The following is a 17,095-nucleotide window of genomic DNA, read 5'->3' as shown; positions in this document are numbered from 1 at the left end:
CTTTACACCTCAGGAATACTTCAGCAGTCTATCAGTGCAAAAGGAGAACTCATTCTATTCTTATTTACCTCCAGAATGTCTTAAACGAAACACATGTCAATTTCCTCTTTTCTCCTAAAGAACCTTAAGAGAAACAATCTGATCTTCATTAACGCAATTATGAAACTAGCTTTATTATTTATCTCCTGAGATAAAGAAATGCTGATCTTCAGGAATGCATTCCTCCTTCAGGATCTCATATCTGCTGCCCAAAGTGTGACGTAGCCTTGACTTGAAAGTGGCTCGTCAAAACTTCACGGGCATCCAGCCGACTTTGTATTTAATTTGCCCTGATTCGTAATGATTTTTACATACTCACAAGTCTTTATAACACACGCCCGACTATGTAATATGCAGCTACTCTATGAAATACTGTACAAACACAGTGATTTGTGTTACCGGCTGTCACAAACACCTCAGCGAGCTAGGTTAGGTTAGCCAGCATCAGCTAGTGAGCAGCCTCGGTTAACTAACCTAACTCAACTACCACAGTCACTCTAACACCCCTCGCAGCTCAATACGTCTTTTGGTACCTTACCCGAACATTCCCCTTCGTTCTTTGCTTATTTTTGCCACCCATTTTGGTTCAGTTTGCCGTGTGGTGTCAGGTCTTAGCAGCTACTTCAAAACAGTGCACTTTAAAACCGTCGCCTATGAGTGACGCGAAGCCATGACCAAAAGTCACGTCATCTTCCCTGCGCCCCCCGAAGCAGATACCGCACGTGTGGAACATAAACTCGCCTCTGTAAGGAAAAGCTGGTTCTTTTATTTGCCTTTATTTTGTCAATAACACACTTTTTTCGCTTAATGTTCGTGCTGTAGTATTACAGGACATTAGAGAGTAACTGCGGTGTACTTACGGTTGGGATATTGTAGTGGTTAACACCTCTGCCTTCTACATCGTAGACTGGGGGTTCAATCCCCACCTGGGCAAACACCCTACGCTATACCAATAAGAGTCCTTGGGCAAGACTCCTAACACCGCCTTGGCCTACCTATGTAAAAATGATCAAATTGTAAGTCGCTCTGGATAAGAGCGTCAGCCAAATGCCATAAATGTAAATGTACTTACATAATAAACGCAGCCAGAAATCACGAGGCCTCTTGTAGTGATGTTCCGATGTCAAGCCGTTTTCTGTGTAGAACATATAACTGCAACACGTTCTCCATCACTCTAAAGAATCACTTCACCATACGAGGATCAAAGAATTTAAGCGTGAAGTGGTTCTGTATAGCTGGAGCTCAGGGTTCTGAACAGAACCACTGTCTTTACTAAAGAACCCTGAAGACCCATCTTTTTAAGAGTGCGTTATCTGGTTAGCTAGAAACGTTTGTTGAAAAGGCACGGCCATCTGTTGTTTACTTTAGCTTATTTCTTGTCGTTACGTTTATGTACATGAGAGATTTTCGTCTGTTTATCAAGCTTCTGTCATTTCATTTGTTCTGACAGTCGTCGTGAGGAAATGAGCGGGGACGTGGAACGCTTGTTGATCCAGTTTCAGGATGAGGGGGGTGAGGCCCTTGGATCCCCCTTTGATGTGCCGTTGGACATAACCCCAGATAAACTGCAGCTGGTCTGCAATGCACTACTGCAAAAGGTGAAGTCACCACAAATACCTGTGAAACCGCAGGATGCCTCATTAGATACACAGTAACAAAAGAGATTCCGTTAAAACACTCCTTTACTCGCTTTTTAATGTTAAAAACAACATGAAATTAAAATGCTTTTTTTGCCTTGTTGATTCATGTCTCAGGCCATCTTAAGTACAGTTCAACATACCATTTAGTTTCTAAGAATTTGTGACATTGAGACAGTATTGTCTTAATCATCAAGAGTTTTGATATGACCACTGTTTTTCTATTTTCAGCTAGTGTTATTTGGTGGTGCTGTTGCTGCAGCAGCACATTTAGATGCCAATGTCCTGTTGTTTTGCTCTCGCGTCAGTGGCCATTCCAACCTTTGATTCATTTGGTTCTTGACCCTAGCACTTTCCACCCTGCTCACTCTGCTGGATAGTTGGTTATTTGCGGCTTAGCTGGTTAACTGTTATGTCTCTGACCTTTAGTCCATTGCAGGTTTCCCTTTTTACATAAGTTTTCAGATTTTGTTACACTCTCTCACTCTCTCGCTCTCTGCTTTGATTTAGGAGGAGCAAGTCCCATTGTTGTTCTTTGTGCGTGATGCAGAGGTGGTGTCCTCTCTTGGAGCCTGTGTGAAGACGTTGGGTTTAGAGACAGAACAAGTGCTGCCGGTGGTGTACCAGCCGCAGGCCGTATTCCGGGTGAGGGCAGTGGCCCGCTGCACCAGCTCTCTGCAGGGACACACTGAGGCAGTCATCTCAGTAGCCTTCAGTCCCACTGGGAAGTGAGTAGAGCAGCCATTTGTTGCATGGTTGGTAAAAACTTTGTTCAGTCTAACAAGAAATTTTAGTGATTGTACTTGTGTTGCTGTGTAACATTTGAGTTTCGGTTTGACATTCCATTCTGCCAAGATGGAAGTTGTTGCATCAATGCAGAACAGGGGCCTGTCTCAACAAATATTTGACAGTGTCACTTTTCACATTTGAAATAAATGTTATTTGGAACTATAATGCACAGTAAAATTAAATGAAACTATATATAAGTGGTATAACAAAATGCTGGATGCTGTAATTTCTCATTTATGCCCCTCTGTGCTTAAAGGGGCCTGAAACAGGTGTTTGCTATGTTGTTTCATGCATTTTTAAATGATTTTGTTTTACTGTGTAACTTCTTGTGGCTTAGATACCTGGCTAGTGGTTCTGGAGATACGACCGTGAGATTTTGGGACCTCACTACAGAGACTCCTCATCACACTGCTAGAGGTCAGCAACACTACAAACTGTACCGATCCTGAGTACAATCAAATACAAAATGCATGCTTCACTGAAGCTTTGGCACTGAGAGAATACTATGTCTCATTTCCTTAAGGACACACCAACTGGGTTCTGTCTATAGCCTGGTCTCCAGATGGAAAAAAGTTAGCATCAGGGTGCAAGAACAGTCAGGTCAGTATTCACAAGTATTCCGTCTGTTATACTATAAAATAGGGGTGAGAGATACATACTGGTATGCAAGGAAATAACAGTCTGAAAAGTTGTACCAGTATGACATTGGCTCATTATATGGATTTCGCCATGTTTTAGGCACTGTGATAATCTCTAAACCACAAACATCCCTGTCCCCATGACACTAACCATGAGCATGAACAGCTTAAATAAATGTAGGAGCTAGACAAAAAATGTATTTTAGAACAGAACCAGCAACCGTGATGCTGAGGACTACATTCATAAAGTGAGTCTGTTGTTTGACACCTGACACTTGCAGTATGCCATTAGAAAAACCTAATTTTAAAAAATTTAATTTTACTGTTGTTTGCGCTTTTTGGACAAAGCAAATTTGACATTAACTATTGTACAAGGCGAGAAAGTTCATTAAAACCTGTCCAATCAGCAGGAAAGAGCAGTAAACTTTGAAAAAGTGGAATAGTGAACTGCCTACCTTTATTACATATAACAAATCATGAAATGATTTTACAGCCCAGTTAAATAACTGCACTTCACAGTCAGAGTGCAAAATGGAATTGAGGATTAGTGGGGAGGTAAAAACAAACAATAGCAGAGAAAAAGTACTGGTTCCATGCAATAAGGGGGAAAAATGCTTTTTGTTAATTTGCAAACTACCTTTGCACACCTTTGCATATCTAATGGTATTTAGTTTTAGTAATAGTCATTTTTATTAACTTTGTGGGGCCTGTAAAACATAATGTAATATAGTTAATAATATTAATGTTGTTACCATCTGAACTGTGGAATAGTGGGCAATACTATGATATGATGTGAGTTGATATTGTCCATACCTACTAACTTGTGCATGTCCTCTATATAGATTCTCCTTTGGGATCCTGTCACTGGACAGCAAATAGTGAAGAGTCTGACTGGACATACCAAATGGATCACTTGGCTTTGTTGGGAGCCACTTCACCTGTAAGTTTTGCCTTTCTATAAAGTCACACTTAATGTGTCTGTTGTAGATTTACAAGAATATGATGGCATCCTCATGCAGCACTTAATTAAGGCATGCAAATATGTCACTTTGCAGCTGGAATCAAACATTACTTGCATGTTTTTTCTTTCATCTGTTAGCTTGAATAATCATGTGCCTATTCCTATGCTGCTTTATCAAGGATTGCACTGAATCATATCTACTTTCTCTCTATCAAAGGAACCCTGAGTGCAGGTATCTGGCCAGTTCTTCTAAAGATTGCTCCATTCGGATATGGGACACAGTGCTGGGCCGCTGCGATAAGATCCTGACAGGTCACACACAGTCAGTCACCTGTGTTAAGTGGGGAGGGGATGGCCTCTTGTATACATCCTCCCAGGACAGGACCATTAAAGTCTGGAGGGCAAAAGATGTAAGGCAAAAGGGCTCAAGTTTGTGTGGGTGTTTTTGTTTAGAGCTGCAGCTGATAGTTATTTCTGTAATTAATCTGTTGACTGTTATTTATGAATCAACTAATGGAACCATGCCTTATGCAGGTTCTTCACTTTGCCACTGTAATAGCACTGACATCACTTAAAGTTCAAAATCTGCAAAAAGTAATATCTACTTTTATGTTGCAAAAAATAAGATGTCATATGACCCCCTTCCATAATTTAACCATGTCACATTCCCATGATTGACATATTCAAAAACTTTTCAAATGTGCTGACAAATTGTTGCAGTTCTGATTTTATCTACCTCCTATGAAATATGTCTGTAAAGTATAGGGAACAGGGGTTGGCCTGAATATTTGAATACTTGAATTGTTGCGGTTCTGATTTTGTCTACCTCTTATGAAATACCTCTGTAAACTGCACCCAATGTAAACTGAAACACTGATTAAAATGCAATCGAAAGAGTGAATTAAAACACTTTTAATGTTGTTATTTTTAAGGGTGAGAACAAGTAGCTAAGTACTCTGAAATATCAAGTATTCCCTGTTCAGACCAGCCATAGAAAATTACAATGCAACATGACATTTCTTTTTATTTATGCCACAAAATCAAAAATAATGTTCTTTAAAAAAATGTTGGACAAAAGTATAATTTTCTCAATTCTTGATTTAGGGGGTTCAGTGTCGGACTTTGCAGGGTCATGCTCACTGGGTCAACACTTTGGCTCTCAGTACTGACTACGTCCTTCGCACAGGAGCCTTTGAGCCAGCCACCGCTACCATCAACCCTCAGGACCTTACCGGATCATGTAAGTGACCCATTACATTCATGTGCAGTCATATGCATTAGTTTGATTACATGTTTTGTTTATGGTCTAAGTGAAAATAAGTTGACACATCCTTTACAGAGAACACAATTATTTTTCTGCTAAGTTAATTTAGTAACGGCTTTCTGTGCATTTGCTGAGTGTAACATAATTTACTCATTCATCCATTTATTCATTCAGACAGTAGTTGTGCATTAAAATGTCTGGAAGTTTGTTTCCTGTAGCATACATTAACTTATTTTCAAAAACGTCATTTAATCAGGGGTGTTGAGACTTTTCCACGATTGTACACTCTCTGTATTATGCCAGTAGATTAAGAATTCATGTAAATCTAAAAGTATCCTTGAATTCATGTTGTTTTATTTGTATCCCACAGTGGAGGAGATCAAAGAGAGAGCTTTGAAACGATATAACAAAGTCAGAGTAAGTGGAAAATGTGTTTTATATTTTTATATATATATACACACACACACACACACACGCCTGCCACTTTATTAGGTTCAATTTTATTATTGTTCAATTGCTTGTTAACACAAATAGCTAATCAGCCAATCACATGGCCGCAACTCAATGCATTTTGGCATGTAGAGGAGGTCAAGACAACTTGCTGAAGTGCAGACCGAGCATCAGAACGGGGAAGAAAGGGGCTTTAAGTGACTTTGAACGTGGCGTGGTTGTTGGTGCCAGACGGGCTGGTCTGAGTATTTCAGAAACTGCTGATCTACTGGGATTTTCACACACAACCATCTGTAGGGTTTACAGAGAACGGTCCAAAAAGGAGAAAATATCCAGTGAGCAGTTGTGTGGACGAGAATGCCTTGTTGATGTGAGAGGTCAGAGGAGAATAGGCAGACTGGTTCGAGATGATAGAAAGGCAACAGTAACTCAAATAACCAACCAAAATCTCTGAGGAATGTTTCAAACACCGTGTTGAAAGTATGTCATGAAGAATTAAGGCAGTTCTGAGGGCAAAAGGGGGTCCAACCTTTTACTAGCAAGGTGTACCTTATAAAGTGGCCTGTGTGTGTGTGTGTGTGTATATATTATATGTGTGTATGTGTAAAATATATAATTTTTTTTTATTATCTTATTTGTGAAAACTTCGGTTTGTGTGAGCATTCCGTCTGATCCACAGGGTGAGGGTGCTGAGCGGTTGGTGTCAGGTTCTGATGACTTCACACTGTTTCTGTGGAACCCAGCAGAGGAGAAAAAGCCTGTTGCCCGCCTGACTGGACACCAGGCACTGGTCAACGAGGTGCTCTTCTCCCCTGACACGCGACTAGTTGCCAGTGCTTCTTTTGACAAGTCTATCAAAATCTGGGATGGCAAGACTGGCAAGTAAGGCATGCAGGGATTTTATGCAAAAAGTAAAAAAACAAAATAACAAATTTACTTTCTTTAATTAACCATCATTTCACATACATTTGATTCTACAGTTAAAAGTATGCATATACACCGTGTGCACAATTATTAGGCAAGTGAGTATTTTGACCATATTATCATTTTTAGGCATATTTTCTAACTCCAAGCTGGATAAATTTGAATGCTTAATGGATTTAAGCATAGCAGGTGATGTGTATCTGTGTAATGAGGGAGGGTGTGGCCTAAGGAGGTCAACACCCTATATCAAGGTGTGCATAATTATTAGGCAGCTTTTTTCTTTAGGCAAAATGGTCCAAAAAAGAGATTGAACTGAATCTGAAAAGTTAAAAATGACCAAAAGTCTCTCAGAGGGATGCAGAACTCTTGAAATTGCTAAGATATTGGGGCGTGATCACAGAACCATCAAACGTTTTGTTGCAAATAGTCAACAGGGTCGCAAGAAACATGCTGAGAAAAAAAGATGCAAAATAACTGTCAAGGATTCGAGAAGAATCAAGCGTGAAGCTACCAGGAGCCCATTATCTTCCAGTTCTGTCCTATTCCAGAACTGCAACCTAGCTGGAGTATCAAGTACAAGATGTTCAGCGCTCAGAGACATGGCCAAGGTAAGGAAGGCTGAAACCCGACCACCACTGAACAAGACACATAAGCTGAACTGTCTAGACTGGTCCAAGAAGAATCTGAAGACAGATTTTTCAAAGGTTTTATGGACTGATTAAGTGAGAGTGACTCTTGATGGACCAGATTGATGGGCCCATGGCTGGATCAGTAACGGGACAGAGCTCCACTTCAAGTCAGACGCCAGTAAGGTGGAGGTGGGGTACTGGTATGGGCTGGTATTATTAAAGATGAGCTGGTTGGACCTTTTCGGGTTGAAGATGGGCTCAAAATCAACTCCCAAGCCTACGGGCAGTTTTTAGAAGACACTTTCTTTAAGCAGTGGTACAGGAAGAATCTGCATCTTTCCAAAAGAATGATTTTTATGCAGGACATGCTCCATCACATGCATCCAAGTACTCCTCTGCATGGCTCGCCAGTAAAGGCATTAAAGATGAAAAACTTATGATATGGCCCCCTTCCTCACCTGACCTGAACCCAACTGAGAACTTGTGGGCAATTCTTAAATGGGAGATTTACAGTGAAGGAAAACAGTACACCTCTCTGAACAGTGTCTGGGAGGCTGTGGTTGCTGCTGCACAAAAAGTTGATCGTCAACAGATCAAGAAACTGACAAACTCCATGAATGGAAAGCTCATCACTGTTATTGAAAAGAAGGGTGGCTATATTGGTCACTAATTTTTTTTTTCTCAGAAATGTTCATGGGAAAGCTTTGAGTTGTTTATAATTCTCACTTGAACAGATGAAAATAAAGTGAGATGGGAAAATGTGTTTTTCATTTAGCTGCGTAATAATTCTGCACCATTGTAGTTGCCCAATAAATGTGCACATACAGATATTCTCCTAAGAAAGCCAAAACTTCACTTTTACTTTCTTAAACATTCATGTTTGAGGTTTATTAACATTTTTGGATTAACTGAGAGCACTGTAGTTGGTCATTAATAAAAATAATCCTCAAAAATAAGACTTGCCTAATAATTGTGCACACAGTGTAAATGAAATCAGCTTTGATATATTAACAATAACCTTAACATTAACTATAGTTACCTTAACGAAAGTCCTTTACTGATTAGTTATTGTAGATTTTAGCCTAATTTATGTGGCTTAAAAGATTGCTTATGAGCATAGTGGAGCAAATACTCAAGTATTTGAATCATCCTGGCCAGCCCTTGTCATGTTTTGTTAATAGCCAGTTCTTCTGGAATTTACAATCACAGTTGTACATAAGTAACCCTGACTATATTATCTCATCATTGCTTTATTTACACATGAAATGTTTAAAGTGTGTTGGTGCTTTTCCAGTTCTTGTAAGCATGTATCTTTTGTGCAACATATCATGGATAATGCAGATATATTCCTGGTATTCCACCTCTCTGCATCTTGTTTTCCATGTCCTACCACACATAATTAACAAGCTCTTCCTAAGTTGTGGTGTGAAACACTAAGATGTGCATAGCATCAAAGAAAGTTTGCCTTATAAATTGATGGGACATTTATATGCATGCATTCCCAGTGAAATGCAGCAGAGGGCACTGAAGTTCTGTTCATGTTCAGTGAGTCCATAATGTGATCGTGGCTTTTTGTGAAACGGAAATTTCTTTCTAGTGTATTTCAGATTTGTCATTATTCTGTTTAACAGAAAATTGGAAATTCATGTTCTGCCATATCCTGCTTGCAGGTACCTGACTTCACTTCGTGGCCATGTGGGGGCCGTGTACCAAGTGGCTTGGTCTGCGGATAGCCGCCTGTTAGTTAGTGGAAGCAGCGACAGCACCCTGAAGGTTTGGGATGTGAAAACAAGCAAACTAAATGTGGATCTGCCTGGCCATGCTGATGAGGTAGGGGTTCAGGAAAGCACATCACATAAAAACCTCTCAAATCATACTCATTCTGTAGTTGGTGTCTTAGCCATATTAGGAACTCTACGTTGGTCTACGTAGAGGTCTACGTTGGCTTTCTCCTCTAATTGCTGCTTTTGCTGCACGCTGTGTTAAACAAATATAGTCCAAGCCCAATACCTTTTTGTTCTGTATGTTTTTTGTTTGTTTGTTTCTCCAAATATCACTGTTGTTTGAGCCTCACACTGAAAAAGAGGCTGCAAGATCCTGGTGAAATCAAATTGCTTTTTTTTTTTTTTTTTTTTTGCCTTCCAGCTTAGTGGATAATTGGTTAGTCAGTACTTGTTTACACAAAAGAACAGTTATGCAGTATGCATTAATCATGTCAAAGGATTTTCATCACATGCTTCTACCACAAGCCAACAAAACAAACCAAAGCAGGATGGCGTTAGAGACGTCCTGAGCATTTTGAGGTTGTGTTTACAAATCGTTCTCGTATGGATGGAGAGATTTCTGAAAGAGCTGCTGGTGTATTTTGAAAATGAAGGGGGGGTGAAAATATGGTTTTAAAAAATGTTTGAGCAAGGCAGAAGTCTCCTACTAAGCTTCAACACTATTCTGTACCTGCACAAGCTACTCAGACTGCAGGGGCATAGCGACGGTTTGGCCTGGATAGGCTGAGCCTGCCAGATTGATCACAGGCCTGCCCAAGTGAGAACAGATTGTTTATTGAGATGATGTTTTTTAAGATAATGCAATTTGATTTGTTTTTTGTGACTGTTGCCACTGTTTTATTGCCAATCAGATTGTTGTGCTGTTGGCCAAGCTCCACCTTCTTTTCTCAGCTCAGTTCATTTATCAGTGTGCCAGTTTTTGAATTTCAAACTCCAGTTGCAGTTCAGAGATATAAATGTGGACGTTTGAAAGTGAGATTCAATCCCATAGAATATGTCCTTTCCGTCCAAATCCGAAAAAAGCATTGTCAGTTTTCTGCCATCATCGGTTTTACTACAAATGTTGAAACGCCCACCTTGGCAATACGTTTTTGCCTTTGATTAGGTTTAGGCTTTTAGGTTAAGTCTGCTATATTGTTTTTCTTCATCTTTGTGCATCTCAGGTGTCTGATTTTATTTCAGCACAGTTTGCTGTGTTTTTTTTCGCCTTTGTATATTTCAGCTGTTTCATTTTTACTTGGCATTAGTTAAATAATGTTGATTTGGCAAACATGCCTGTAGTAAGCAGTGGTACAAATGGTCCAGTTTGTATCATAAACATTGCATCCATTATGTGAATCCAGTATTCTGGTTGATACCATGATATTGTCTAGTGATGGAAGTGTTGGGATAAGCAGTGTGATGACTGCACGGCTGTCAGGATTAGGCTTCAGCGTAATGCAATTACACTGCAGGACATTAGCGTGTTTGGAAGTTGTATCTAGCAAGTTGATCCATCCACCTTTTCATAAGCCTTCCGAAAAATATATTTCTTCTAATACCAATGTCAGACTGTTGGCTTCTACTGCAAAAGCAACTAGAGTAGCACATTTGACAACATCTGCTGGTTGTATGTGGGGTGAGTTTGCCAGGCTTGTCATTTCAATACACAAGTGTTAGCCTTCATAAAGCGTTGTTTGAAGTTATAACAAGGAAAAATGTCCATATGGCAAAATCTGTTGGCTTTAGAATATATCTGTCTACAGCAGCACACGAAAACTGATTTTTGAAAACTTTAATTTTTCTCATAGTGAAGTCAACTTTGAACCAGAGTTCCTATTGAGATGTTGATTAAGTATTTGCCTTGCCTGTGGTCAGGCTTATTTTAGATTTGACCTTAGTTTATAAAATACAAAAGAAGAAAATGGGCAGTTGTTAAACAAAATTTAAACTTTGCTGGCTACATTTAAGACTATACTAAGTATGATGTGTGGTGGCAGGTTTTCGCAGTAGACTGGAGTCCTGATGGTCAGAGAGTGGCAAGTGGCGGGAAAGACAAGTGTCTACGGATGTGAGTGATTATTTTACCTACTGTTGTGTTTTCAACCTTTTACATGCATATGCACATACTCAAAGGAATGTTAAACCACCTGGTTTGAACACCTGGTATGTCTATTCTTCTTTCTCCCTGCAGATGGAGGAGGTAGTTGACGGTCTTTGTCTTTCCACTACACAATTATCAGCCAATCAGGTGCCTCACTGCCCCAGCCTTCTTCATCCAGTGGCCCACCCCTCAGGATGACGGACAGCTGTGTTGCTCTGAGAAGCTTTAACCTAATCACCCAGTGCCCTCACATGCACTGCGTGACCTGGGAGGACATATGCAATGCTTACGCACATGACTTGTGCCACAGTAGCCCAGAGAGAGAGGGAGAAGCACAAGATCTTTCATGACGTCTTTTTGGCTTTTCTTAATGAAATTGTGCAGTGCTAACTCATTTAAATAAGCACCCAGCAGACTTGGTCCAATCTCTGTAATCCCTCCCCCCCGCCCCACACACGCTGCTTGTAATTATTTAATCCCAAACAACGAAACAGGTTTTGTGCAGTCTGTTCTACCCTTGAGAGATTCCCTCCATTCATAGAGACTAGCAAACTGAGAAGCTCGTAAAGTGAATTTAATGACTTCCATGTTGTAACTCCACTCTTTGGAAGGTGTAAAAATAGAAGCTGACACTAGGCTGTAGTGGTCATTAAGCACTCTGGCTATTTCTGACTCATAAAAACAGTTGTAGTTGTTTTGCCCTTGGTTAACCAGAAAATCAGATTTTCCCCATAAATCTATGTAGACAAAAAATAGCCGGACTTGTTCAGTTTGTCTATAAACGGTCAAATCCAGTTACGGAAAAAAAAATTAAAAATAACCTATGTGTTAGATTTTTGGTCAGTGACAGTGACCTCAAAATGTTTTTGGACATTTGTTCCATACTTAAAAGACTATTTAGTTAATTGTGTTAAGAGGTTGCTCACCAACAGCACTGTAAGGAAAAAAACAGCCCCAGACCTTGCCATTTTCGCCTATTTTACAGTACCCATGCTGCAATCTGGTTGGAATTCTTCTCCAAGCTTTCACCACACAGTCTACCTTCATGTTGATATTGGGCTAGAAGTGTCTTTTTCATGGACTAAAATATAATTTTGTCATTTGGAAAATTAACTGAAGGAACCATTAACAGTGATGTGTTTGAAGTGTCAGAATACTTTTTGGGGCTACTGTATTCCAACATTGATGATTTGTCTATGCTGATAAAAGGTGAAGAAGGTGAGGTGAAACTCGAGTTATGCCCTTCTCTTTTTTTTTACATGTTATGTGTCAGGACTGGGGCTGGGCAGATTGTCCTTACAGGATATCCTTAGAGATTTAGTAGAAGACTGCAGAACATAGGCTGCTTATCATTAATGCCAATAAGACAGTATGTATTTTGATATCTTTTATATTTTATTGTTTTGCATTTTTCTGTCTTTCATTTGAGGAAAGGACAAACATTTGGCTCACTATGAATGAACTGCTAGTATTATTTATCCATCAACAGCAAAATAAAAACAAGCTCACACACAAACTTGAACATAAATGACATGGAAACACTGAGATCGTACAAAACCATCATATACGCATATAAACCATTTTCCACACCTTAAATAGATTTCAGTGCAACAAATAGAAAAATGTAAGCCATGTGAATACACATAGTGGGAGCAAGGGAACTGTGTAGCTTTGTTCTAATCTTTTGGTTTTGCCACATAAGTGCATTCAAACGAGTAAGAGCATGGTGGTGAAGACACTTGCATGGTTTTAATTAAGTGAAAAAGTGCAACTGTATGATACGTCGGTATGCTAGGCAGAAACTTCAGCAATACATTGTGCATTAAAACACCACATATGAGCTTTGTTTTCTTTCCTCCCTCTCATGCTCTCACTCTGCTGTATAAAGCGTGCAGATACAGATGGCGGTATAATCCAATGCTCTCAGCCAGGGGTCAGGGTAAGATTCTCTCCATTTGAGTGACACAGCCAACTGTGTCTGTATAGTCCACTGTTTCTCTATAGAGCTAGCTGTTAACCCTCTTCAGTCAGTCCTCCACACTTGGTTCAGAAGCTTCACAACCTCCTCGTACAGGACAAAGACAATGGCTACATCCAGACACACCCGGCCTAGCCGTGGGACCGTACCTTTGTAGAACCTGTAGCATGGAGAAAGCCAGGTTAGATGGCTGAAATGGGTCATTTATTGGTGTTAAAAAGATGTAAACAGGTATGAGTACTAAGATGAGGCATACGCTTGAGGGCCCTCGTTCTTTAGTATCTGGAAAGCACAGTCTAGAGTGTTCTTGTAACGATGGGCTTCCAAACCCTACAACAGGAAAGAATCACCAACAATTTACATAATGACAAAGCAATAGCTTTAAAAAATGTTAACGGTCGAGAGATGTACCTGCATTCTGGTCTTCACTACATCCAAAGGCGTGTTCCCAAACACGCTTGCTGCACCTGCAGTTGCACCAAACATGGCTGTGACTAATGGATGCATGTCACGCCTGGGGTCATCACCTAGAGAGAAAGCCAAGAACATTATGAGTTGCTATTTGTTCTGCATAAATTTTACAATCCATTATTAGTCCAGTGAGTCCCTTTCTTCTTACCTTTGTACCAATTGCGTAGAAGGTTCATGACATAAAAGCGTATAGCTTGATTAGTCCCCTGTTTCAGCACTGTAGCAGTAAGCCCCTGGTATGTCCCCCGAACCCCTGCCAATACAGGAGATATGACATTAGCTAGCTATCCCAGCACAGTTTTAATGAGTATTTAATTACTGTATTTGTCATAGAACCTAGCTGCGGTAGCAGGTAGAAAACTCCATGTGTTTATTTTATGTTTGCATGTGTCCTAAATACTTTGTTGACATCTAAATGGAGATTTGGTGACCTTAAAATGTTATCTTCTTCTGCAAGTCACCAACTGTGATCCTTGTAGAAAAATGTTTGCCGCCTGAGCCGTCCTCCTCACTAAACTTCTTACCTACTGCCTTTACAGTGGATATGGGCATTTTCAGGTGTGTAGCTATTTCTGTAGTCACTCCTGATTCATGAAGGTCATCACACTTTTGTCTTGTTTCATTTGTGTATTATCTAATCTTCCTCCTGTTGATGAATGACTAAGGGAATCTGGCCTTTGAGTCACCTGATATTTTTATCCTAGTGAAAGAAGAAGCCATGGACGGCTGAGTTCATGAACACTAAGTAGAAGTTTAAAAAATGAAATATAATTGGTTAAATTTTGTTCATCTCGATGGGTGCCAACTGTCACGCAGGATTTTGTTTACAAAAAAAGGTTTCTCTTTGAATTCTGAATGTTAAAGTGTGAGATTTAACTACGTTACCACAGAGGCATATATCCAGGACTCTTTATTATTATTATTAATAATAATATTTATTTATAATGATATATAATTAAATATTTATTAATAATTATGAAGCCACTTTATTTTTAACACTATGCATTATTGAAGCAGAGAATATCTCTGACAATATTGGTGGCAAGTTAACTCCCAACTCAGTAACAGCTTTTTAACTCCGCTAAATTACACTTTGTGAAAGTACCTTGATCTCGGATGATTTCACGCACACCGTGGAAGAAGCCTCTGTAACGTGGTTGAAGAGAGCACTGATCGTGGATTAACTTCACCTGGAGCAAGGTCAAAATAAGTTTCTTTTTTGTTTATTCTCATCTTATTTTCCCCAGAATGTTTGAGCATATTTCAACAAGCATGTAATTTGCTCTTGGTACAAAAATGTCATATTGCGGAGATTTGTGAACATTATCTCTCAAGTTATTCATGCAATAACCAAATTTGTCTAACCTTTAGCGTTTCCATTGGACAGACCACTAGAACTGCTTCAGTGATGCCTGCCCCCAGCCCACACAGCAAACTACGAGTGTTATCAAGGCGACCAGTATCATCTCGCATTGGGTTGCTCAGGACCTCGAATGTGCCAAACCTGGTGTATAATGACCACATAGGAGGGATGAGAAAAAAAGGTGCTCCGCAAGTAAGTGTTGAGTTGCTCGTTCCTAATTTTGGGAAGCATTTCAAACTCTTACCGAACTGCAGACTTGGGGATGGAGCCATAAAGCAGTGAGCTTAGGCCCCTATACAGCCCTCTCAGTCCATGATCCTGAACAGTCAGTCTCACACAGTCCCCTAAGCACACATTCACAGTTTACAATCCTTATTTTGAACATCTGGCTGACAGATTTTAAAGCCCCAGTCAGCAATCACCCCAGGGCTGTAGGTGTAGCAACTGTTCACTAAATAAAATCAAATTTAGTCCTACTGTGATCTGGATCTGGTTTAAGCAAATCTTGAATGGGGCTTTTAAAAATGTGGCATGTTATGACTGGAGCTTTGACTGAGGTACTGAAACAAACTAGGCTGGGATTCTCCTCACCTATCCCTCGGTATCGAGGGGGGTTGGCCCGCTCATCCAGCTGCAGCTGGGTCTTCACATACTCGGTTGGGAAGGTAATGCAGATCTCAATACCTCCTGCAATACCACCTATACAGAGAGCAAAGATTATAATTAACAAACACAGCAAAGCAAAAAGGCCAACTTAAATGCACACCTGTTTTTGTCACTGTGAAGTACCTACATTTCATTACCAGGCAATTATGTGAATATCTTTTTAAACTCACTCTTATCTGAGTCAGCACTGGACCATCTGTGTAATTCTTGCCTTTTACTCTTAGCTAGGACTCAGGTTTATGATCTATGAGATTTGAAAAGGTTTGGTTCACTTTTAGGGAAGGTATAACAATGTTTTTGTTGTTGCTGTTTGTTTTTCACAACGTCATTGTCATCTGCCATAGATGGGATGTCCCGCCATGACAGCACTGGTGATGATGATGATGATGATGACAGAAGGCTAACGGTTGCTAGCTAAGGCAATGCAGGGCAGGTCACCGTCAACAGTTAGCCAGCTCGCTAATGTCGTTAGCTTTAGGCTTTCAGTCCCTAAATCTTACCATACGCAAAAAAATGTACTGGAGTGTGTGAAAAGAGTACTAAATTGACTACAATGACACCCTTGCCACCGCTGCTCAACGTGAAAACAGACATTTGACCCAGTGCTGCGTCTCACAGGCGCCAATGTTGTTGTGCGGTCAACCACAGAAGTAACTGTAGTTCGGCTAGCAGAGCCTGTCTGCACCGTGAGCATTTACCTGCGAGAATAGCCTTTCCCGGGTGAGTGACCTTTCTCCCACCTACAGCGGCAGCCGCTAAACTCCTCTTTCCCGCACAGATATGGTGAATTGGTGCGAACCTGTTCGCCACGACTCCACCAGCGCTGCTTGCTAGACCTGACGGCGGAATCGAGGTCAGCGCTGCAGGATGCTGCTGCGATTTGCATCCCTGTCTCAAAATCGCATCTTTACACGGCCCATCCGAAACAGAGAACGGCTTGTACAAAGACGACATTTTCGAGCAAGTTCTAACCGCAACCAAATAAATTAACACGCGTTCTCTCACCGATCTTTGCCTGTCCAATGAGGCAGAGCCAACACAATCACTGACCGACCACTCTATGGCGTGGTGGTGTGGCGCTCATGAATATTAAAATAAGTGTCACGAGACCGGCTCAGCCATTGGTTCAGACGTATGGTTTGGTTAATTTATTCATATAGTCCACCTACTTAATATTAAGAGCCTCTCTCCGCCAATGGCATGGAGCATAGCTGCAGGTCCTGCGCTGGCACGATGTTTGCTACGAAGCATAGGATTGGTCAACATCATGAGAATTAAAATAGGATTGTACAGAATATAGAGCATCTATATTCACGAAAATAATACAAACAAATTTGGGAAGCAATGACTTTTAAGTATATACTGTCTTTGTCGACTGACTATGTCGTTCTTTTAAGCCTTACTCTAATATATGTTTAT

General features: G+C 40.4%; 3 protein-coding genes across 4 annotated transcripts in view; 1 reads left to right on the top strand and 2 right to left on the bottom strand.

Moving 5' to 3' along the window:
• Positions 1-715, bottom strand: part of ltn1 (listerin E3 ubiquitin protein ligase 1) — a 31,869-nt gene extending 31,154 nt beyond the window's left edge. For both annotated transcript variants that reach the window (XM_037547030.1, XM_017692619.2), the window contains exon 1: positions 578-715. In XM_037547030.1, coding sequence (XP_037402927.1) covers positions 578-619 — 42 coding nt within the window. In that variant the 5' untranslated portion in view covers positions 620-715. The remainder of the gene's footprint in view (positions 1-577) is intronic.
• nle1 (notchless homolog 1 (Drosophila)) lies at positions 692-12,948 on the top strand. The gene is made up of 13 exons (XM_017692620.2): positions 692-784; positions 1,490-1,637; positions 2,187-2,404; positions 2,803-2,882; positions 2,989-3,065; positions 3,946-4,043; positions 4,282-4,474; positions 5,169-5,304; positions 5,699-5,745; positions 6,458-6,660; positions 9,002-9,161; positions 11,095-11,165; positions 11,289-12,948. The coding sequence occupies exons 2-13, from the start codon at positions 1,503-1,505 to the stop codon at positions 11,299-11,301; spliced, it is 1,431 nt and encodes a 476-aa protein (XP_017548109.2). The 5' UTR covers positions 692-784; positions 1,490-1,502; the 3' UTR covers positions 11,302-12,948.
• On the bottom strand, positions 12,575-16,753 carry slc25a1a (solute carrier family 25 member 1a). The gene is made up of 9 exons (XM_017692621.2): positions 16,375-16,753; positions 15,602-15,709; positions 15,255-15,354; positions 15,013-15,151; positions 14,753-14,837; positions 13,796-13,900; positions 13,588-13,703; positions 13,433-13,506; positions 12,575-13,336 (listed from the first exon to the last, which is right to left on the bottom strand). Exons 1-9 carry the CDS (start codon positions 16,628-16,630, stop codon positions 13,222-13,224), a joined length of 1,098 nt encoding a protein of 365 aa, XP_017548110.1. The 5' UTR covers positions 16,631-16,753; the 3' UTR covers positions 12,575-13,221.
• Between the last annotated feature and the right edge of the window lie 342 nt (positions 16,754-17,095).

The sequence above is a fragment of the Pygocentrus nattereri genome, chromosome 18, assembly GCF_015220715.1.
Source record: "Pygocentrus nattereri isolate fPygNat1 chromosome 18, fPygNat1.pri, whole genome shotgun sequence".
Classification (NCBI taxonomy): Eukaryota; Metazoa; Chordata; class Actinopteri; order Characiformes; family Serrasalmidae; genus Pygocentrus; species Pygocentrus nattereri.
This window is presented reverse-complemented; position numbering and strand designations above follow the sequence as displayed.

Excerpts from the sequence above, each read along its gene's own strand:
- slc25a1a (XM_017692621.2), bottom strand. The coding sequence starts at position 16,630 with ATGTCGTCTTTGTACAAGCCGTTCTCTGTTTCGGATGGGCCGTGTAAA. Across the intron at positions 14,838-15,012 it reads GTCCAATGGAAACGCTAAAG|GTGAAGTTAATCCACGATCA; the intron begins GTTAGACAAATT and ends ACCTTGCTCCAG. Across the intron at positions 13,507-13,587 it reads TAGTGAAGACCAGAATGCAG|GGTTTGGAAGCCCATCGTTA; the intron begins GTACATCTCTCG and ends TTCCTGTTGTAG.
- nle1 (XM_017692620.2), top strand. The coding sequence starts at position 1,503 with ATGAGCGGGGACGTGGAACGCTTGTTGATCCAGTTTCAGGATGAGGGG. Across the intron at positions 2,883-2,988 it reads TCCTCATCACACTGCTAGAG|GACACACCAACTGGGTTCTG; the intron begins GTCAGCAACACT and ends CATTTCCTTAAG. Across the intron at positions 5,746-6,457 it reads AACGATATAACAAAGTCAGA|GGTGAGGGTGCTGAGCGGTT; the intron begins GTAAGTGGAAAA and ends TCTGATCCACAG.